At 41.0% G+C, this 24,412-nt stretch overlaps 1 protein-coding gene across 1 annotated transcript in view; it reads right to left on the bottom strand.

Annotated features, from left to right (window-relative positions):
- Nucleotides 1-1,781: 1,781 nt before the first annotated feature.
- SERPINI1 (serpin family I member 1) overlaps nt 1,782-24,412 on the bottom strand; it is a 45,644-nt gene continuing 23,013 nt past the window's right edge. Inside the window, exons 2-9 of the mRNA XM_027647701.1 lie at nt 22,215-22,482; nt 20,679-20,909; nt 17,943-18,137; nt 16,914-17,118; nt 9,919-10,016; nt 4,750-4,836; nt 3,412-3,501; nt 1,782-2,077 (exon numbers count right to left, since the gene is read on the bottom strand). Coding sequence (XP_027503502.1) covers nt 2,001-2,077; nt 3,412-3,501; nt 4,750-4,836; nt 9,919-10,016; nt 16,914-17,118; nt 17,943-18,137; nt 20,679-20,909; nt 22,215-22,464 — 1,233 coding nt within the window. The 5' untranslated portion in view covers nt 22,465-22,482 and the 3' untranslated portion in view covers nt 1,782-2,000. The remainder of the gene's footprint in view (nt 2,078-3,411; nt 3,502-4,749; nt 4,837-9,918; nt 10,017-16,913; nt 17,119-17,942; nt 18,138-20,678; nt 20,910-22,214; nt 22,483-24,412) is intronic.

Raw genomic sequence — 24,412 nt, forward strand, 5'->3', positions numbered from 1 at the left:
TCCAAAATTCCATAGCTTCAGTTCAAATCTCTCTCCAGTCCTTCCCTCTGTAGGAAGCCTCTATTGTTGCCAGGAACTGGTGCAAAGAAAAGGCAAAACTGGTCAGGAAGAACTTCTGAGGGACCCAAAAAAAACCCATTGGCTTTCTTGTGTGTTTTCCAGATCAGATGAGCACCACAAAAATTAGCCTGAAAAAAACATTATGGCTTAAAAATCAGGCTCCCATGAGATTAAACCCACAAGAGATCCTCAGCATGTGGGTCACATTTACAGACATGAGGGGATGTTCACAGAAGTATTAAAATATGAAGAATGAGCCCTTGTATAACCCCCATCAAAGCTCATTTTACCTGCAGTGACACTAGTTCTGTGTCTTGGTAAATTTAGCCCCTGCTCATGGTGAGCAACACTCCCTTTTTGCCCTCCCAAGCAGAAGATTTTCAGCTATCCAGAACTAAAATTGCAATTTTTGTCTAAATTTACATGCAAAACCTTCTCACCAAGCCTAGACTATAATATATAAGGATAATAAGCAACAGCAACACACTAAGGAGCCCCATTTTTGAAACAATTCAAGAAGGCAGGGCCAGAAATGTGTTCCAGTGCCCTTTCTCCAGGGGAGCACAACCAGCCTCCACAGAGAATATCCATCACATCCCAGATCTGCACCAGCAGGAGAAAAGACTGAACAATGTGTCAGATTTTGGAAGCCCTCCTTGCATGAATAACTTTGTGAGCAGTATCTGTGCTGCTCTGCAGTGAATGAGTGCCAGAGAAGCCCATGACTGAAGTTCAGGCAGTATGCATTTGTTCCCATAGAATTCCAAATTCCAAAGGCAAAACTCCTACTGACTGAGAAGAAGCCCACTTCTTATCCAAAGGTTTGTGCTGATGATGTGTTTCAGAGCAGCTCCTCCCTCCTTTTCCCCTGTTCTCTCACGTTTTTAACAACTCCTGTTCTTTTTGTACTTTGCACAATGAGGGAGGAAATAATTACATGGCTCTCTGCTGACAGTGGGTACTTCTCCTCATCTTCCAAATGGAAACACCAACTAACTCTCCTGCTAATATTTACTTGTGCTACGTGTCATTCTCCTCTCTGTCAGTTTATTCTCAAGAAAAAGTTAAGAAATGAAAAGGATTGCATTTTTCCTTTAGACATTTATTCATGAATTTTTAGACACTTAAAATTAAGGTGTTTTGTTTTTGTTTTTGAGATAGAACATTCTAGATCCCTGAAGTGAGAGAGTGAAAAGCTCAGGCTGAAGTAGAACAACTACTCTGGGGGAGAAAAATATGTGCACACGAATGACTTTACTACTCAAGTATTTTACTTCAGTCACACACAGAGCTGTTCTGCACTGACAGGGCTCAAATATTCATGCCATCAACTTTTATTGTCATCAACACTTAGGGAGGGTCAGTGGCAGTCACATGCAGGAGCATCCAGAAAAGCAACATTTGAGAATCACGGGGGAGAGTTCACACAAAGTCGACCACAGTCAGAGAATAAAATCCACTCGGCTTCATTTGTTCCATTCCCCCCCGATCAGCCAGCAGAGCACAGGCTGTTCACTGCTCTGACAGGAACAGGATGAGAGCACATTGTCCACATGGAGCTCTTAGAAATCACCACCAAGGTTTGCCATTTGCATTATTCAGAGCTGCACATTCTGCTCCTGTCTCATTGATCAAGTCAGTCTTTGGACCGTAAAAAAAAAATTACAAATAATGGGTTTGCAGTTTCCTGCTTTACAATCCACTAGAACAAGAAACAGTTGTTGACATGTACACAACTTTATTTTAAGGACACAGCAATCACAACAACAGAAACAGAACCATTACTTTAACACTGTAAGCTTCCCTCTGGGAACTGACTTGCACGCAGTTAGATCCGAAAGCGTTTGAAACAATATCTTGGGGGGGAAACACAGCAAACCTTAAATATATTAACTTCAAACTTTATGTGCTTATCTCCTCTTTTTGGTGGCTGGTGGCAGTTAAAGCTTTTCAAAGTCATGGCCACTTGTGTTCATTGCTTCGGGGTGCATTACCCTTCCCATGAATAGCACAGTACCTGTGGGGAGAGCGGGAAGGGAGGAGGGGATGGAGAGATGTCAGAACCAAAATTAAATGTGAGGGCATGAGATAATGAACACCAATAATAAGCTCTAGAGCACGTGGTGCCTGATTCTCAGAGGAAGATACAGCAGAGAACTTGGTGGCCATGAAAGGCAATGGCTTAACAGCCCCTTTGAACACAGTAACCAACCCTGAGCACTTGGGGTTGCCTTGAGAAGAAGGGTCACTATCACAGACCTTTTTTCCAAGAAGTTTTTAACCTTAGATTTCCAGATTAACAACAAGCTTTGAGGCTTTAACTACAGTTGTTGGCCATTCCTCTTTCTACATGCAACAGCAATGTTTAGAACTGTCCCAAAGCAACCGGGTTCTGTTTTATTCTGATTTGTAGTTCTCTTTTCGGGGAGATTTTTGGATACTGAGTAGGGAAAAAGGACAGATCTCCTCATCCAGATACATTTTTTGCCTAATGGGTCTACAACAGCAAGGATACTCAATTTAGTTTGGTCAAAAAAAACCCTTAAGAGTTGGTATCCTGCCTTGCTGGCCTCATTTCAGTTGGGATGAAGGTAATTTTCTTCTTAGTATCTGCTCCAGTGCTGTATTTTGAATTTTGTACAAGAGAAAAGTCACAAAAGTGACTCTGCCCAGCTGGACTAGAAGCATTACTGCAATCTAAATGAACAAACAAATCTAAATAAACATTGCTACCTGTGGTGGGGATCACAAGCACAGACCCACGTGACAGTCTGTGAGTGCACAGGAAGGTTTTACATCCAGTCACAGCCACATCATTAAGACAAATTACAAATACGAAACTGAGGAATTACTTAATCACTGCCCATTTAGTTGGTGAGGGTTGTTCTCATCCCTCACCTGCCACAGAGCACTTGGAGAGCACACCAGAATTATTCATGGCTGTAATATCTGTCCATTATGCAAATCATTTGGTGCTGGGAACGTATTTCACTGGTCTTGCTACAGCCAAGCTCTGAGGGGATGCAGTGATTACTGATGTTCAGGGCAGTAACTCTGTGTTCTCACAACAAAAATGGTGAATTTTTCTTCCCTGGGGTTTTTAATCACATCACTTTGAATGGTTTTTTTTGTCAGATTTCGACGTCTTACTTGGAGAAACATTCAGGGGGCACAGAAAAGGTGAGTCTTTCAATATTAGGTTTTTAAAAGGAAAATTATTAATTAAGGAAATGTCATAATAATTAATGAAAATTCATAACACAAGCCCAGTTCATTGATCAAAACACGCAATTTTCGTTTGAATACTTGATGATGTGCTGTGAAAAATTCAAAAGTCTGCAATATTCTCACCTGTTCTTCTGTTTCTGACCAAAAAGAAAAAGGGATGGTCAACTATAACTTGGGGATACAGCACTGCCATCCTGCTGATGGCAATCATTCCTAGAGGAAAGAGAACACAGGCAACTTGTTAAACAGCACAGCACTTCTGCTCCTCAGGAGAGACACTTCTGCAGCCCAGGGGCTGCCACTGCAGTCCCACACTCCACACCAAGAAATAGGACAATATTAACTGAAAATGAGAGGGACCTGCAGAGTAATTTTGGCTTTAAGAATGACTAACAATGCAGAGCAGTGCAATTGCCCAGGCTGAGGGAGCAGCTGATAAATTTTAAGATCCAGAGCCTTCAGAGGAGTTATGATTCCCCTCACTTGTGGAAGGGGAGTGAGCTGCATTAGCCAGCACTGCTGACCTGTTTTACACAGCTCCAGCCTGAGGTGCACAGTAAAAGGTAACCCTTAATAACCATGGAATGTGCCACAATTAAATGGGCTGATCCTGCAGCTTTTATATTGTGTTGATAAATAATGCAGAGGCTGAAAGTAAAATTAACTGAGAATCGGGCAGAATTTGACTCTTTTGTTATTTTTATTTGGAGATGCATAGATTTCTCCAGGACATTATTATTAATTCCCAGTGTTTCATTTAGTTTCAGGTTTCCCCTGCACTGTTCACACAGACTCCAGCATTGCCAGTAATCTCTGTCCATATTAATGCCACAATTCAACCCAGCCTAGGGAAGCAATTCTTCCTTTCCTCAAGGACTGGCACAAGCAGAGGCAATTGGAAATCACCTGATGATCCATATTGGCAACTAATGTGACTTAATTTTAGGAAAACCGTGTGATAATCACATCAACCAACCAACTGCCCCCAGCATTAACAGGGGCCAGTAATGGTTTTGCATTCAGCACTTCCCATCTTGCATCTCAGAGTATTGCTTATTAAAATTGCTTATTAAAATGCAATTGCAACAACTCCCTTCTCCTTCTAACCACTCTGATCAAATGCCTCTGACCATCTCAATTAGCAGATAAAAACCAAGAAAGCTGAAGTTCCATAAAGAAAATATAAATTGCAGTCTGTCAGCCTGTACTCTCCTGACAATCAGAAGGAAAATATGGAAGAAGAGGTTTTTCACAGGAGGCTCAAAATCCTTCGTGAAACACAACATGTTGAAAAAAAAATGCCAACACTTCATTTCCAGAATTCTCCTCTGAAAGCAGTACCTTGCTATGCTGTGTCCCCATCCTATTTAGCTTTCCTGGCTGTACAGCAAGTCAGCTTTAAAAAATTAATTAACACAGAATAACCAGACATTTGATTTAGTTCTGCTTTTCAGTCGGTACCTGAGGCAGCAGCAGCTTCTGATCCTTCCTCATTAACTTCTAGAAATGCCTTGTGAAATGCCTTTGCAAGGTAAAGTTCCTTGTTATCTGGAGAGGAAAAGGAAACACATTTCAAGTGGCTCAACAGTAAGACTGAGGTGTTTAAAAAAAAAAACCCAAACACTGCCAAAAACCCCAACACTATTATTCACCTTCTATACCAGGCAGGGAAGGATAAGAGCTTTGTTGCATTAAAATACCTTCTGCCAATACCTTTAATAGCACCATTTACCTCACTTAAATTTGTAATGTTCTCCTACGGCACGGATATTAAAATAGCTCAGGACTGCCTAGAGCACCACTATCCCAGAGAGGGTAAAAAACAATCCTTGAAAATAAGATTTTAAATACAACTATTGGAAAAAAGGATTATGACATTATATAGCAAATACTCAGACATAAAGAATTTTACTTCTGTGTTAGGTACAATACAGACTTTCTCTGGGAAAATTAGGTCTTTTCTTTCTTCTTCCATTCTATTTTGAAGAAGCTGAACATCAACATTTATTGCCAAACCCACTGTGAAACTTGGTTTTTTTTTAGTCTTGTTTGTTTTCCATCCTTCTTTGTCAGTATTTTTATTTCAGTCCAAGCCTCCTCCTGTTTAAGTCTGTGAGTGTTTCATTACTTTCCTTCAGTGGCTAAAGGATCAGACCTACTGGAACACTCAGTAGTTCTAACACTAAAGCAAGTCAAAGGCACAAGAAGCAGCAGTTTGAAATGTCTCTCCCCAGCAGATCTCACTGCACTGAATTAAACCTCCTGCTTCAGCTGCTTCGTTTCAATCCCACCACCAAGAGCCCCCAATCATCCCCTTGGGGACTGTGGGTATAAAACATATACAAGGCTGCTAAAAATTGTACTAGTTCTAGGCTTCAGTTCCAAGCCTTCAGTAAAGCCATCCTGAAAGCTGGGCTCAAGTTTCCAGCCCGTTACTTTAAAAAATGGGACATGTAGCCCCTACCTATCTTGAACATTAGGCAAAAATCTTAAACCCAAATACATTTTTAACGTTTAATAACAAAGAGATTCCTGCTTAGCCTAATCATGCTTTTCAATCCATCTTTTGTTACCACAGCACTTAACCCAGATCCTGTGACCTGTAACAGTCCCAGAAATACTCTGTATTTTCATCCCCAATGCTTTATTTTGCAGAATGTGGTGGCACTTCTGGAACTCAAGGTACATTTCTGGTCAGAGCACTTTGTACCTCAGAAGATTGGCCTCCATCTGATGAGCTCAGAGACCCTAATTCTGACAGCACAAACACTGCTGACATTTGCCATCAGGTGTAAAAGCAGGTCTACTTCAATTCAGGATGTGAGTATTAAAAAAAGCAACAACATCTAAAGTTGACAGGAACAGAAGTGTCACTGCAGATGAGACCAACACACCCAGTTAGTCCAGCACACTGCACCAGCTCTGGCATTGTTGTTGCTCCAGAAGATCCAAGTCACCTCACAGATGAAAACTACAGCACAACTTACAAGAGAAAAATATGCCTTATACCCTAAACCAAGTTTCTAATCCCCAGAATACACAGAATGCCTTTATTCAATGTACCATAGACAGCTGTCATTGCTCTGAAGCTATTTTATTTTTTTTAATCCTACCAACCTCATAACCCCAAGGAATGCCCAGCCAAGATAAGCTGGATAAGTTTTCCATGAGAGAAGCACTTTCTATTTGTTTTCAATTTGTTGTCTTTCACTTCATTGGATATCTTTGTCCTTGGATGATGAAAAGAGCAATTCCACATCCCAAATTACTTTCTCTAGGTTCTCCTCTTCATAGTGGCACTGCCACATCCCTCTCACTCATCTCTCCCTGAAGTGAACGAATCTATTTTCATATGAAAGCACAATGTTGTCACTGGGAATTCAGGCAGCTCCTCTTTGATGCAGTTGGTGATTGTCACGTCACTGACTGCACAACTCCAGCATCACATCTCCTCACAATTATCCATCTTTCCTTATGGCTTCACTGGGGACAAGGTGGGGCTCACCTGAGGATCTGCCATCACATCATTCCTCTCTAGCAGCTTCTTCAAATGTGGATTTTCATAAGAACCAACATGATTTGGTTGTTAACACCTCAGGGAAGTCCCATGGGGATGTGGTGCCAAGGTTTAAGCTTTGTGCAGGACCCAAGCCCAGATCCCCATTAATGAGTGGGAGGGATGTGAAGCTCCCTCCTGATGTCCAGGACTCCACGAGCATCACACTTCATTTGTCATCACACTCCATCTGTCTGCAAACTCCTACTCAGCTGCCAACTGGCTGCTCTGCAAGACTCATTTTAAAGAAATCATGAAGGTTTATTGGCTCTTCCAGCTTAGGTTGTCCCAGAAAAATTATATGTACATCAGTCAAGACTTCAAAGAGCCATTTACTGGACTGATGCTCTTCTAACTACTTTATACTGTGAAAGTAAGTCACTGAGATCACTTCACTGCTCACTGCCACACAGGTCACCTTGCATTAAAGGCAGCTGCCATTTAAGACTCCATAAAGCAGTAAGAAATATTATAATCATTTGAAAGAGAAAGGGAATTTCAGTATTGAAATTAGTTCAAGGGTAAATCTTAAGTGGTGTCAAAATACTCAAGCAGTGAGTTTATGTGCTGTGTAAATTCTAAAATGCCAAATATCAGAAGTTGTTTCAAGATTCTTTTGGATATCTGATGGAATCAGATACAAGTAAATACTGTCAAGTCTTTTGATGAAAGTGAGAGTCAGAGCATATGTGACCTGACAGCCAAGGAGGGATGTCCTCCTACTCACCTGGGATAATTGACAAAGAACTTAATTTCTGTGAGGGAGTAACATTTGAAATGTGCCTCTGGATTAGAACTTCCTCTTGGGTTGCTCAGAATCCAGACATTCCAGAGGGTAAAGCCAACTCCTCCATTTCCATTTTTCAGATTGAGTGCAAAAAAAGCACAGAATTCTCAATATTGAAAAATAAGTCTGTAATCCTGCAATTTGCCTTGTATCCACTAAACCCACATGGAATTTTGCTGAACCCACCAATGTGCCTGGATCTGTTCACAGGATTAGGGCTGTTGCTGAAATTGCAGCGACTTTCCTTGACAGTAAAGCAAAAGCAACAGGAGAGGGGGAGGAAAGTATTTTTAAACACAACAGAATTCCTCAAAAATCTCCTTAGATTTCATTTATGATTCATGTCTTCCTAAATTAAGTGTCCAGGCAAAGATTTTGTTCCAATACCTGCATTTAACGTTCCGTGAAGCACCAAATATTCCAGAGGAACTGACTCTGAGATTCACAGAAACTTCCAACTTCCACTTCCCTGCTACCTGATGTACCATTCTGGTGTTTGTAAAAACAAGCTTTGAACAAATTTTCTTCATGATTTTTATTTTCCCTTCCTCCCTCCACATTTCACGTTATGAAAATTAGAAATAGGAAACATACTCTGTATTTTCATTATTTAAAACTTCACCTCCATGGCATCAACAGTGGGGTTTTCATTAAAGACATTAATTCAAAACCATTTTTTTTTTATTTCTTAATTTACAAATGACCTTTTCATCCCCTGGTGGCACATCCCCTTTTCAGTGAAAAGCAGGCAAGTTACAGTGAAACTCATGAATTCTCTCTGTACACTGCTCTGTACTCAACAAACAAGTTAATCTTTAAATGGCAGAGGAGTTAATTCGGTCATGCAGAAGAGGGTATTTTGATTTTATACAGTACAGTTGTCAAAAATAGAAAACTTGAAACAAATCACTGGTCACATGGATTAAGACACAAGCACCTGATTCTTTCTGCCAACCTCTCCACTACAGAATTAGTTTCTGATACAGAGATGAATTTTATATGGAATTAAATAAGAGCCAGGAGCTGCCTTTGTGGTTCCATCTCTGTGTATTTTATGTTCTCCTTAATGCTTTTCCTCAAGTAAATAATTTTATATATATAGACCAGAATTTATTGGAAAGCTGACTGTTCTCTGAGGTTGCACAGAAATCAAAGGTGTTTTTCGCCAGAAAAAATGCTATTTCTTTGAAGAAGGATTTTTCATTTATTTCAATTCCTTTCATTAGCTAACTCTAGCTTTTCCCACAGCTTCACTGGAAAAGTGAAATAAGCTCCATGATACACTAGAAACAGGATTTCAGACTTAGCAAAAACGGAAGGATGTGGACATCACAAACATTGCTCTGTGCATTTTCGAGGAAGGTTTGACTTATTACCAGCACTTTGAATAAGCACCCAGGTGTGACTGTTCCCAGGGACTGACAGTGCAGAACAGGGATTGCCAATCAGCCAAGGATCTACCTGGCTGGTTGGGCAGCAACACATGGAGCAAAACAACCCAAAAAACATAGAGGGAGCAGTGTAGAGGCATAAATTACAAGGACAAGGACAGCAGTCTCATACTGCTTCATTTTGGGTTTCCCAAAATTCAGGTCTAGACAGACTATATTAATAAACTGCTCACCTGGCTCCTCCTGTTATGTAAAGATGAATCAACTTCTCAGGCATTTTTGTGCCACTTCAACAGAGAAGCTGTGGTTGCCCCATCCCTGGAAGTGTCCAAGGCCAGGTTGGACAGGGTTTGGAGCAACCTGGACTAGTGGAAGGTGTCCCTGCCCATGGCAGGGGGGTGGGTCTGGATGAGCTTTGAGGTCCTTTCCAAACCAAACCATTCTGTGATTCTATGAACACCTTTTAGGAGGTATTAAAAAGGAGGTATTAAAAATTATCTCATTCCCACCTGAATTTTTAAACGTATTGGATATTTCAACTTGTGAAAATTAAGTATTGACAACATATTGCAGCAGGCAGGCAGCATCTGTGACTAAATGGCTTTTATTTCAGAACTCTTCTTCCATCCACAGGTATCTGGGGAGATGACTAATTGTACAACAGCTTAATGCTCTTAATGCTGGGAACAAACAGCCTCTAGGGATACAAGGATGACAATCCCTTGGTGTGGGAATCTCCTCGGCCAGGGAGGCACTGCAGCCATTCACTGCTCTCACAGTATCACACTTTCTCTAATTTCTAGTGAGAGCCAGGTCTGAGATACTCAGAGTGAACATTCCCAGGTAAAAAATGGATTTCCTCATATACCTTGAGAGACAAGACATGAACCTCTTACCAGACATGGCAGTGAGGTCAGCACTGCTGCTGAACAGCTCTGTAATTCCCAGCCCTCTCCAGACTTCTTTCAGATCAATCTCCTGTTCTACTGTGAACCTGCAGAATGGAAGAGAAAATCACAAACAGCCAGATGTGAGCACTGCTTACTGGTATTAGAAGATTCAAATTTCTAGGTAAAAACACCAAGATAAATAATGCAAAGGAGAAGGTTCACTGCTAGTGACACCTTCTAAAAAATGCTTATAAACAAATTAGTTTACTCACAGCTGGATCTTTTTTCTAATACACAAGCAATCAAAAATATGTTAATGGTATGTACAGCCCGTGACCATAAAACCTCAGTGCTAAATTATGCAGCAGTAATGGAAATGATTACTTTTTATACGAGAGGTTTACTACAAAAACTGAATTTAATTGTATAAATACTAGAACAGAATATCAAATGAGGCAAATAACAGCTGATTTTCATAGAGAGCTGTGGGCAAAGAAGGAGTGGAAAGTAAGAAAGATACTCCACTTTCACCGTGATAGTATAAGCAAAGACCAACAGCTATGAATATGAACATAAAGCATTCCTGACTCAGCTTCTAATTAGTCTGGTGGCAAAATTGTAATTGGGTTTTGATTGTGAGTAAACAACAGGGAAAACAAATAGTTGTCAGTGTAAACGCACACGTGAGTACAAGCTGGCAGGATTTCACGGGGAGCCTGCAAAGCCTCCTTCTAGGGAATGTTACTGTGCTGGAAGGACAAACTGAGACCTGTCCTGAGGGCAAGACCTGGGGCAAAAGCTCCTTCCATTTCTAATCACTGCTTTTCAAACAGCATCAAAGCTATGCCTGGTGTCAGTGAGACCAAAAAAAAGACTGGAGTCCTTTCTGTGTGGCCAGAAACAGACTGGACAGCTGGAGAAACAAAGAAATGTGTCAGAAAAATAATAATAATGGCAGAAAATACCAGATGTCTACAGACAAACACAGGGGACCGAGTACAAATGTTTGTTATGGGTGAGTTGTGGGTTCTCTGTGGAATAAGCAAGCAAATTATCAGTGATTTACATTATGATGACAGTGACTGGTTATAACTATGGAATAACAAAATTTTTAGTCTGTAAGGTGTTGTCAGAGTTTCTCCAGCCACTGAATCAAAAACAACCCTGCAGTTACCCTGCAGCCCTCAGTGATGGCACAAAGAAGTGCCAGAACCAAATAAGTGTTTCTGTGCAATCTCATTTTTCAGGATTAAATTCCCTCAAGTTCATAGAAGAACATGTTCTTTTCAGGAGGAAGTGCAGCCCAGAACTCTGGGCAGAGCACAGCTCATGAAGAGCTGAGATGTACAACCCAGCATGTGCAAACCTGGCAGCTTGAAAAAGAGGAATCTGGACATCAAAATAGAACTGGATGAGAGTCAAGTGGATCTTCCTCACACAGAAGGAGAAAAATCCAGCACACAATCTACATTCATAATGAACTTACAAATGCCTCTAGAAGCCAAAAATCTCTGAAGGGATGGATATTAGTCATTACCCACAGAAGGATTTTAGGAGTAAAATAAGATCTGTAGATAGTTCAGGATTGATAAATCACTGGTGGTATTGCAAGTGTTCATGTATCTTGTCCAGAACAATTCCAGGACACGCCTGGAATGAAAGTAATGGAACTGGTTCTTGTGATTTTATTGCTTTGGTAGTTCTCAAAAGAGTCAGAAGAGACCAACAAAGACTTAAGTACTGCAGGAAGCTCCTCATGGTGTTCTGGCATGTTCTGCATGGCGAAGCATTTGTTAAAAAAAGAGGATAAAAGGCATTATTTTAATGAAGGAGATGTGGGTAGACATGAGATGACCTGAAAATACACAACAGGATTTCAGGAAATGGAAATGTGTCCTGTGAGCTTTCTTTTCCTCCTGGAAAGCTTACACTGGTCAAAACCAGACTTACACTGGTCAAAACCTACCTTACAAACAGAGAAGGCATATGAATGTTAAAATGCAGTTTATAAAAATTTCAGTGCTGTATATTTTCCTTTCTGGCTTTTGTTTCACCCCACTATTAAATCTATTAAGGTTTCAACACAATTTAGGTAGGGACCAGCAATGTCAAACCAGTGAGGAAAGCACCAAGTCAAGTCTGCATGAAAATCAGAATTGGAGGTAAAAAATAAGAAAAATAACTGAAAAAAAGAGTATTTTTTCCAACTGCAGGGTATCAAATGCAAACGAGGTGGGTTTAAGTCTCTGGCTAATTAGACAGGAAACACACATTTACTAAGCCATGGATTGTGACCCAGAAGGGAAGTGTGGCACAGGATGCCTTTGCAGACTGATCAGGGAGGGTTTGGGAGATGTTTTGGGAAAAAAATAAACCTGTAAAGCCTCAGCTGAACATGGATCTGGAAAAAGGGAAAGTAAAAAAGTTGATTGGTTCTATTGCTCGAGAATCCCTGTGTGAAGGACAGGAGCAGTCCCTTAAAATAGAGGCTCTGTCCCCAACTGAGACCTCTGGAAAGGTAAATTCCAAACAGGTGCATGAGGGAAGGTCTGCACAATATCTACAGGAGTGAGTTCCTGCTTTATTTGTCATAAAAAGCAGACTAAAAATATCACATCATCAGCTGTTTAAATATCAAATGATCCCTTTATGGAAATAAGACTAATTACTTCCCTTCTCCCCTCTTTTAGTTCTGTCCTGTGGTAAATCCCCACTCCAAACCACTGTTCCAAATAGTATCCCCCCTCCTTTTCCTCCTGCTCTGAAAAGCAGGGAGAGTTACAGATAAATTATTAATGAGATTTCCAATATTTTAGCTGACACCAGAACCAGCCTTTTCTGAGAAACAACAGGGCTGCTTTACACTGGGAAATTTAATTCCAGGCTGTGCAATCCCGTGTTAACACTCAGGGTGAGTTATCTTCCATCACATTTGGATTTCTGTGCATTCCTCACAGACAGTGATGTCAATGTTCAAAATCAAAGCTGACAACTCAGAACACAGAGCTGACATTCCATCTCATTTCCCAGGCATCTGCTGCACCTCCAGACTTTGGGAATGCCGAGCTACACATGATTATTTGCAGTGTTTGTTGCATATAATGAACCAGATGGTCATATTATTTTGCCCCTACAATCATTTAGGTGCTCCTGATGCTAAAAATACTATGAAAAAAATCAATTTCAACACTTTAGTATCAGAAATCATGGAATAGCTGCAACTGGGAGCTGTAAAAACCACAAAGGGAAGTCTGAGGAACAGACACTGAAGAGAAGATTAGATTGAGAAACCAGCAAAAAATTCTCTGGAGAGTTCATCAGGGAACTGGGACATTTTAATGAAATTTAAAACTTGCACAAGCATTAGATTAAAATGATGCATTTATGTCACTGAGAGTCTTCTGAAGTTCTGTATCTGAGCCTTTAGGTTTTGCAGAGAGCATTAATACACCACATCAGGCCATCTTTCTTCTATTTTACAGACATTCAAGACAGGAAAAAAAAAAAGATGGCTTCATGTTTTATGATGTTGTGCAAACCTTCCATAATGCTACATTTTTTCTGATTTTTAGATGCTCAGGATTCCCAGAAGGATCAGGGGACACTGTCTTGTCATCCAGCAGAAAAATGACTCATCCCAAAGTGTATCATTTCAAAAATTACTAAGGGTTCTGAACGAGCCAGAGCAAGAAAATTCCAGGTTTTCAGATTGGTTCTAATACATCCAATTCTGCAGAACAAAAGGCTCCATTGCTTGACATCAATATTCTTGCTTGGAGGGCAGGCTCTGAGGATCTGAAGCACTATTTTTACCCCAGCAGCCCCTCCAGTGCCAAGCTGCCAGCTGATATCAATTCCAACATTTCGGCTGGAATTTCAGCTGGGCTGTCCCGAGGTGCCAGAACCAGCCTGAATGATTTAACAGCCTGAAAACAAACAAGCAAGAGAGCAAAAAAAACCCCACTGACAGCAAAACCAACCCCAAAACTCCCACTCATCTGCTCTGGCCAGGTGAAGAAAGGCAGGTTGTGGGTTTTTCTCTGACAAGATCCTTCTTTCCAGGGCTAAATATGGGCTGAGAATGGATTTCAGGGGGACAGTTGTATGCCTTTTTTGTGGTTGTATCTCCAGTACATCCAGCACTGGCCCATTCCATTCCTCATGAAAAGAGGACTTGAGACAGCAGGTTAAAAACCAAAAGACAGAGGATTTTTTAATTTGGGCTTAGATTTTTGTTGGCTTTTTGAGCGCTTTTGGGGTTTTTTGTCTTTTAGAGAAAACAACCTTCAGCTAAAACCACTTATTTCAGCACTGTCTAAAGCATTTTTAAGGTATTTTAAGTGTACAAAAAAGCAAGGTTATTATAGAGATTTGGAACACTCCTTAAGAGTGTTCTGCAAACTGTAGCACTGCTATTAGGTACCAGTTCCTCCTCTGCTCTTCAAATAATTTATGTTACAGAGACAGCTTTGTAAATTAGATTCATGGTCTGTTTCACTCCTATACAAAAAGTGGATTAAAATGTTGATCATTTTAGTCCGGGTTAAGCTGGAAACAATGATTTGGAAATGAAAATGAGAAAGTATAATTTAACAATTCTGTACAAATCTCTCCTTTGCTATTAAGAGGAATAATACCCAATTTCATTTGCACACAGATAATGCAGACAGAAATTGCAAAGTTGTGATTAACTCTGCTTTGGTTCGTCATTCAGGTCCTATTACAAATGTATAAGTTTAAAAAATGTTCACTTTATAATTGGATAGCATCTTTCAAGATATAAAAATTTAATTTTATTCCACTGCTGCTTTCAATATCTCAGTGGACAGAGCCTGGAGGCCACATTTCATAACACGCTTTTTCTGAGTCACAGCATCAAATATTTATGAAGTGTTTATTTAGAGCATTGACAAAATCCTGTAGATCACCCCTAAATCCCTAATGGAATTCCAACACCTTGGGAGCAGGCAATTAATCTTTGGATTTGCTGTAAGGAGACTGCAGTATTACTATATGGAATTTCAAGCTCACAACAGTTATCTTTTATAATCTGGAAATACTGAAGGTAACTGGCACATGGTTCCACCTGGTTTGCCTCTGTATAACTGTAATTTGCAAGTGTTTATCAAGCTCTTTGAGGTTGTTGGATAAGAGAGACAGCCATTACAAGCAGCCCGAGGGCAGAATAAATAAAGACATTCTATGATCACACAAACCCCAGGGCTCAGATTCCCACCTGAGAACCTGGTTACAGAGAATCCTGAATACTCTGCTCTTGCTTAGAAGCAAACAAACCCCCAGACCACCTCTACAAACTTAATTCAAGTCATGAACATAATTAGTATGTTTTCAACGCCATTGGTGTATTTAGACACCCAAGATTCTCAGATGTGGAAGGTGGTTTTCACAGATTCTCCACTGAATCAATGGAGAGGGACTCCTGTTGTGGATCTCACACTCCAGAAATTCTTTGAGAGAAGATGCCCAACTTCAGCAGCTGATGCACAGGCTGGGAAATGTTCCAGGCATAAAAACAAAGCTTAAGGGATGGAAGAATCCTCGGATTTTGCCTCTAATTAACATCTAGGTCAGGTTTGCCCAGCTCTGCAGAGAAAGAGCCCGTGAGAAATTCCCCTCCCCTGCGTCTTAGTGGACTTTGTGAAGTCTCTGGGACTTGAAGCTCCAAGAGAAAACAAACCAAACAAATTCCAGGGATAGTGTAGAGTAGGTTCAGTTTGTATAAAACCTGCAATGCAGCTCTTTGCTGCTCTTCTGCTTCTTTAAAGAGCAGTGACTTAAAGAAAGAGAGAAACTCCTACTATGGGGTAGTAAAAAAACAGTCCAAAAATGCTGCTGTTCCCTCACCACTCTGCCTTTAAAGCTGGAGAAGTGGAATTCTGTCTCCATTTGGAATTAGGGCATGCTGACAGCACCAGTCCATCTCAACCTAATTTATCCTGGCCAGCCTTGTTTATTGTGCTCAGCTGCAGTTCAGCTTCTGGAAAGTGGTCTTGGCTTTGGAAAGGAAGCTGATGGACTGCAGGGAGCCTTAACATGGCAAATGTGACAAACTCAAATCTCCAACTCACCTGAAAACAACTATTTTAATGACTAAAAGGATTCGCTACAGCTTATTTTTCCTGCTGCTCTGTACTCACTTCACAGTGCCACAAAAACAGAGCAAGGTGAAGTGATTCCATTGAAACTGTGCCCTATTGTTACATAAACACTTCCATGAAATCAGGATGAATCACTTGCAGGACACAGTGATCCAACTGTACATTATTAGTGACATTTAGTAGTAAACAACTCTGCTACTAAATCAGGCACAGAGCATGAAAAATAATTAGAGCTGGATGAAGCAGGATTCCAGAAAAGATCCTAAGTGGTAGATGGGAGCAAATTGCCACTGAGCACCCACAACCTGCAAATGAACTAACAGAAGTTTCATCCCTTCTGCTATAATGTCTTGTTATTCTATTGCTTCTCTCAGGAAAAAGAAAGCAGCATTTATTTCAGCAAAGAAAAAAGCCTCAAATTGACTGGAATTATTTCTCAACACTCAACCATTTGTATCCACACACACACACACCACTAGCACTTCTCCAAATAGCAGCACACAGAAACCTAATTAGCACCTAAATGAAACATCTGATAGTTCAGACTTGCAGTATTTCTGGGGCTCCTGTCTAAATGGGACTTATCCATAATGAGTTCTGCAGTACTCTGAGCATCATTCCAAGTGGATATGCTCCTGATGAGGAGGAAACTTTCCTCTCTGGAGTGTTCTACGAAAGGGATATAAATGCAGAGCTCATCTGTTGCTCAACCACACATCACTCTTGCCCCACACCCCCCAGGCTTTCCTGCCAAAGCAACCTTCCCTTGGGTGCTCCAGAACCACAGGCTTGGCCAAGATGGACAAGTTTTCCCTACTCTGCTCCTCCAACCATTCTGGATGCAGTTTTTCCCCTTCCAGTGCCATGGGAGCACATTCTCACCTTGGTAAATACACTTCCACTTTCTGCTTCTTTACAGAATTGGCCCATTCATTAATCAAGGAGGCTTTGACCAGTGGTTCCAGTGTGACCAGTGGAACCTCCTGCCTGGACAGGACGATCATCATACTGATCTCATCTCCCTCATAGGGGATCTCCAGAACCTGGTAGATGCCACCTGCTTCATTGGAGCCATCACTGAACTCCCCTATAACAGAAGAACAACAAAAAAGCCATTAGTAGGATTTTCTTTTGTCTTTACTGGAGATAGGGGAAAATAGAACCCTAATAGTAAGTAGTACTTACTAAACATACATAATAATAAACATAAAAATGACCCTACTTATTCTGTATAAAATTTGTGTTGGTTTCTTCCTCATAGGATTTGAGGCTTACATGTGATTTCCTGAAGAACACAAGCTCATGCAATGACACAGTTTGGACACAATTACACTTTTATGACCCAAATTCCACTGGTTAGACAGATGAGGCTAAAATTTAAGGCAGCTAAGACCTTCATGGAAATGGGCAGAGGTTTTGTATTCAGGAGAGATAATTTTTCAGTGATGAGACTCAGTGAAATGCTGCCAATGCCAGAAATCACAGAACCCCCTCGGAACTCAAGCTCAAGATAAAAATGATCATTAATTTTGCTGTTCAAGAAACCCCTATTTTACCTTTTCAAGGATATTACAACAGTTCTGAGCAAATATTACTCATTTTAATATTTAGCACAGGACAAGAAAAATATTTTTGTGATAAGCAGGACTAGCTTGAGAGTTGTAAAGAGGTTAAATACAAGGAATAAACATTCTGAAATCCACCATGTGGCACCGAACAGGTCATTAAAACTGTTACCTAGTTATCACATACACATTAGGGAAAGACACCAAAATCTGAGTCCCTTCATTGGGCAAAGAGCACATTAAAAACTCCAGGTGAAAAAAGAGACAACAATCCAAATTAACATTACTGCAACAAACCCATTAAGCCAAGACTTACTGGCTTCAAACTGCTAAAGGTCCAACTCACCGTAGTAAAACTCTCCCTGTTGGTACATCATTGGAATTTGCACTTCACTTTCATCATCTTTAGTGAAAGAAAAAGTTCTTGTATTTTCAGGTCTGAACTGTGACTTCCAGTTGCCCTTAAAGTAGATTGCATTGATGAGAGCCAAATGAGTGAGAGTACCAAAATCTCCCGAAGACACAAAATCTTTGATCATACCTAAAAAGAAACCCAACTGTCAGTCTGTGTGTCAAACTGAGCATTAAATCAAAACTTGAGACAGCTTGGAAAATGCAAGAAAATAAAAAGCTGTGCTAACATGTAATTTCCAATTCAGATGTTTCATTAAATCTCAAATTAAACTGCCAGTGTTTTGTAAACCTAAATCACAGTGTAGGTGCATAAACCCTTCCATCAAGCACAAGTTAGTCAACTGTTTCTTGATCACTACTAAATATACCCCACAAGGAAACCACGTGGAAAAGGGTCACACATGGAATGTTTACACTGGGGCTATGAAACAGTTCAGCATTTTCATCTTGAGGGCAGAACTTGTGCAAACTTTGGCTCCGATCCCAAGCAGCACTGAAATGGGTGCTCGGTTTAACGTGCACCCACTGGAACTCGCCCTGGGCCGGTTTTGAAGGAAGCATTTCATCCCAGCACTGCCCTACTGACTCCAAAGCAAGGACTGATCATCAAAACCCCACAGGAATCCACAGCATTTGCTCCACTGACATCAGCTCCTGAACAGCAAAAGGGAACAGCCACGGAGCATCTGCTCCGTTCAGCTGAGCGGGGCGGCTGCTCTGCTCCCACTCCTACATCAGCCATTCCCATCACAACACACTCTGCTACCTGCTTTAGCTCATCTTACATGGCTTGATTTCAGCAAAATCATTTCCAGTTTGGTAAATTTGGTGCACTGACCAGCTCTGCCTGCTGCTCTTGAAGAATGACAGCTTTCCTTGCTCACTTCTATTTTTAACTGATATTGCAATGCAAGGTGTTAAATAAACACATTTCTTGGTCTGGTTATTACTCCTTAATCCATGGTTTAAAAAACAAATTAATTCTGCTTTCTGGAGCACATGATCCTGACTAACTGGTGTGAAATTTGTGTATCCCAGGACAGGATTTCTTCCAGGTTGCTGTTTGTGCTCCATTTTATCCAGAAGGATAAAGGAATAAGATGTGACTGATACTGCCACACTCACTAGGAGACGGAAAAAAGAAAAAGGAAACATTAAGAAGGAAGACACTTCCAGGTTTCTGTTTCTATTTGGGAAGTCATACTGCCTTATGTTTTTTCAGCCACATCTCGTTAACACACTAATGAAATGTGAGGCATTTTTCTGCCCAGAGAAACCTTTGACAGTTCTGGTTTCTGCTCTGAGCCTCCCATCCTGCTGGAACTGGAAACCTGCCTGTCCTGAACCCCTTTCCTAAGGAGAACATGAGCTTCCTCCTCTGTCAGAGCTGGAGGCAGGAGGGAATGAGATGGAGTGGCCAGAGAGCAGCTGAGGGACTGTTACATCCCAGCCTGATGCCAAGAGCCCCCCAGCCTTCGTCAGCCCTGTTTTTCCTTTTCCCTCAGACAGACCCCACGTTTCCCTGAAAACACTTGGCAATCTGCTGCATCACTGACATCCATCTCTACCTGGAGACTGAGATAAAGGGCAGAGTTTGTTATGGACACAACAGCTGCCACGTTCCCCTGGAAAAACACCCCATCACTGTCAAACTGGAATAAAAGCATTACATGAGGAGTTTTCCTGCTTTGGAGCCACTTCCATAAAGCATTATGGATTCTTAAATGCTCAGACCATGTGGTGATGTGGTGAATTCCTCATGGGGATCCTGATCCCTTCAAATTTCCAATGGTACAACTGGGTTAGAGTCAGACCTGATGAATTCTTTGTAAAATATCAACCTTCAGAGTGGGCCAGATGAACCAGAAGGAGATGATGCTTTGATCCTTACAATGGGAGAAGCAACTGCACTCCCTAACCTGGAGACTCTGCAGGTATCCAGGGAATGTCTCCTCTTTGGGATCTGCCAAGCCAAGCCAGCACTGCATCAAGCAGCTCTCAGTGTGCTTATTTACAGCAGTAATTTTGGGCTTAATCCTCTGCTGCAAATTTGTGTTGTGAAACTGTTGACAGTCTTCCTAAAATCAACTACTCTCTAAACACACTATCAATCCCTCCCACTGCAAAAAATTTCATTACAGAGCCTGATTTTGTGCTTCAAAATTACCTTTTTATTCCCCAACAGTCTATTTCTCTCAGTACTATTTCTCAGTACCTTGTCACCGTGAGTTTCTCAGAGTAGTGATACTACACACATCCAAAGCACAGACCAATAATTCCTCTGTAGACAAATTTTCTGCCATTGGCCATAACACTTGTCTTTTTTTATATAATTTAATACCAAAATCAGTAATAAAATACTATTAAAATGTCTACTGTTAAAACACTCTCATTCAATAAATGTTAAAGGTACTTTAAGATGGTAAGACCAGAGGGAAAAAAAAAATTCAAATAGATGCTACATGATCAACAGTGACTAATATTACTTGTGACAGATCATTCCCACACAGGAAAAAAATAGAAATACTAGAATTGTTTTTGTGGGAGGAGAAACTTTAGACTCAAACAGAAGAGATAAAAGCCAAGGCAACAATTCAACAGCACTGCAGAAGTCTGGAAACAGAAACACTTCCCGCAGGAAGAGTCCAAAAGAATCCTGTGGACTTACTGTTTGTGTGATTCTCCACCCACTTGTTGATTTGGGCAGCAACTGCTGCACTTTGGCTGAAATCCACATTCTCCACTTCAGCTTTAAAGTATTTCTTGACCAACTGCAGGAATTTGTCACTGACATGGAACCCATTCTGCACATACAGGGAGTTGGCGATATCCAGCACGTAATGACTTTCTTCAGTAGTTGCCATGTCAGAAAGGTCCTTCAGGAAGGTAAATTCTTCACCTGAGGGAAGAAAAACAGCTTCAGTGGTTCAGAAAAAAAAGTTAATCTGCGTTTTTTTCTGCTGAAAATTCACTAAGACAAAAAAAAAAAAAAAGTCTTCTTTTTTTAAATAAACTTGTTTCTAAACCTACACACAAACACTTTCAGATCTGAAGGAATATTTTACAAGAATATATTATTTGGAGCTTATTTTTTCTACTAGTTCTAATTAGTATAATTAATGAGACATTTGAATCCCATCAGAGACAAAGGTATCAATGGAAATCCTTTCAGCATCAAAGGAGCAATTAAAGAAATGATTACTGGTCACATTTGTATGTCTTGCCACCACAAATCCTTACCAGAACTTTTGTTCCATCCTAAAAGCCAGTTGTTTAAGGAGAAATGGATTTCAAATTTTGAAACTAAGGACTTCCCACAGAGTTCTCAATGCAAAAAGCAGGTCTAGAATTTCCCAGGATCTTGTGTGGGGCAGGACAGAATCATTTACTTGGGTAATGAGGAATCCTGAGGAGGACTACAGCAGTCTAGGAAGCTTGTACTGCTCCATCATATACCTGAAGCTGAAATTTCCAATTTAAAAAAAAACAACAAAACAAACCTTAAAATCTGACTGCAATGATATATTCCAAGCAGAAATTATGGAGATGCTCTCACTGAATACCACTCAGTGAGAAGAGTGAATGGCCCAGCTCAAATCAACTGTATAACTCCTTCAATTAGAGCTGAGGGATAATTGATTAATGTTCTAGAGACAAACTGCAGAATTAAATTTGTGCCTCCACAGAGAGGCAACATCCCTGTAGTGGTTTTGTTAAACACAGCTTGGTCACCGTGTTCAGAAATTCCTCCCCAAGATCCTTTCACTGAAGACTTGAAAGTCCAGCACTTTGTATGAATAAGAAATTTCAGTCAGGTTTCAAACCAGTTCCTTTGATATCAATATAAGCAATTTTGCTGAAACTACTGCTTTCCTTTCAGGTTTCACTATTAATCCCTAAAAAGGATGTTCCTAAAAATCTTCTTATATCCCTGGAGGCAAAGGTAAGCTTATTCTGCAGCAAGCAAAATGAACAGCTGGCTGCAGTAGGTGAAGATTCAGGTGCCCCAGCCAGGGTTGTGTGTCAGCTGCTCTCAGCTCATGCAGAACCCACTCAGACATGTCCCAGCACGTCCAGACCATCAACAGGACACCAAGAAACCCCAGTGATTAATAACCCAAGGACATGACCAGGCCATCTGCAGCCTTGTTCAGGCATTGCCACCATTTATTTAAAAACGTAACACATGATTAAGAGGCCTCACCATTTTTCAAGCTGTCAAACCCCAAGGAATGTCGAATCTCTTTCAAAGTGGTTCCATGGGCTCCCAGCTCCACCATTCCCATGGCCAGTGCAATGCTCAGAGGAGAGAAAAGGATGTTCTCATCTTCTCTGGTGGCTCTCAGCTGGTTGTAAATGTTCACGGAGAGCTCAGCAATGGTTTCATCAGGAAAATTGGTCTTGAAAGCCTCACTTTGCAAAACAAGCAAAGACAACAGTCCAAGGAAATACATGACTTGAGATTTTAAGATCTGCAAGATAAATTTTAGAGAAAAGAAGTTAACTTTGTTAAAGTAGAATAAGATTCAACTTTAGTCTCAAATCTGGGGGGAAAAAAACCCCCAGGTCAGAGCTCAATGCACAATGCAGTTATTTGGAGGAGAATGTTCAAACTGAGGTAAGGATCTATTTTCAAACAAAAAAACAATCTGCTTCAGTAGGTAAATGTATGTTTTTGAACTCTTCCAGCCCCAGATTAACAAAACACTCGTGGCTACTACAGAAAAAGACCCCAAAGACAGCAACACCTTTCCTACTTCATGTTTGAATTCTGCTCTTGTTCAGCAAGGCTGACCTGGAATCCGTTTGTGCTTCTGTATTCTTTCACCAAGGAGACCCAAAAATCCACTATTTCTTTCATTTGACCTTCCAGTAGGATACAACTTATTCATCTAAGTCAATCTAAGCCCCCAAAAGGGAAAAATATTTCCAGCAGTGTAGGACAGCTCGCTGACACAGTGACAAAGTTACAGTACCGTGAGGCTGCTCCCTTGCAAAACACCTGGTAAGCAGCCAAAACTTCTTTGAAAGAAAAATCAATCATTCCTTGGTAACCAAATGAAACTCCTTTTGTTAGTAAATAATGTGAAAAGTTGGGTAGCTATGCTGGCCAGGAGTCAACACCCCCTCAGAGTGGGTTACTGTACATTCCAGGCAGGAAGATTCTTGTGGAAACAAGAAAGTAAATTAAATAAAAAAAGGGTGAGCGCTGATGCTTTTGACTAATCCATCCTTCAAGCTTTGCAAAATGCTTCAGTAAGCAACAGTCCTCACTCTGAATAACCCCAGTTCAGCTCATCACACTGCCAACAGTAGAATTCCAGCTCCTGGAGCAGTGTGTGTGTATCTCCATCCTTCCATTTTTCCCTTTACACTCTGTGCTCCCTCAGCATCTGACCCACTAATGCTCCGTGTCTCGGGTCAGAAACACAACCCACAGAGCTCAGTTCCTTCCCTCTGCCACTCCTGGTGCCTCTAACATACAACAGAGCCAGTCCTCCCGAGGCAGGAGGTTGGACAGGAAGGGACTAAAAGCTTTATTCCAGCAGTGTTTCCATGTTGTTGTGTCAGTGTGAAGGGCTCCTCAGCCCAGCACAAATCGTGGGAATGCTGCTGCTCCACTGAACCCATCTGCATGCAGCCAGCCCAAGTGCCTCTCCTTATGCTTCCCAGCAATCCTGGGCTCCCATTTCCATGGGGTTCTATATCCATGGCACAAAGCAAGCTTTACACAACATTTATATTCTGCATTTCATCTTCAAAGGCCTGTGTAGCAGCATCTAATTCACTCACACAACACAATGATCCATAATTTAAGTGTTATTACTCACATTTTATAGCTGAGAAAATACAGAGGACAACTGGGTACACACACGTGCCTTGGCAGCCACTGGGGCTGGCACTGGTTAAGATTCCTCCTGTCCCCCAGCCTTGGATTTGTTTAGTCCTGAACTGAGAAAATTAAACAGATGAACCAGTGCAGGGATCACACAGAGTTCAGGGAAAAGGAGAGCCTTGACTCTCCCCTGCCCCTCCTCTCATTTCTCATGATTGTTTCCATATATGTGAGAATATCCCCCTTTTCTCCATTTCCAGTAAACTCTCCTCTGTGCTGGCATCACTTCATCTCTCTGGGCTCCCTGATCGATCTTCCTCTGATCCTTAGCAAGGTATCAAAAGTCTCCACTGAAGGCTCTTACTCTGTTTAAGAACAGCCCAGACAAGCCATACAAGCCTGAAGCATCAGGTTTAACAGTTGCTGCTGACATGTTTCACTCCCAAAAGTCCCCAGCACTTCGCTGCTGCCCAGTGGCAAACATTGCACTCTGACCACCACTAGTTATTTCACAAAGACTCAGTTTTTTATAACCAAAACCATCATCCACACACCACAAACTTCCC

The sequence above is a fragment of the Corapipo altera genome, unplaced genomic scaffold, assembly GCF_003945725.1.
Source record: "Corapipo altera isolate COAL_440 unplaced genomic scaffold, ASM394572v1 113, whole genome shotgun sequence".
Classification (NCBI taxonomy): Eukaryota; Metazoa; Chordata; class Aves; order Passeriformes; family Pipridae; genus Corapipo; species Corapipo altera.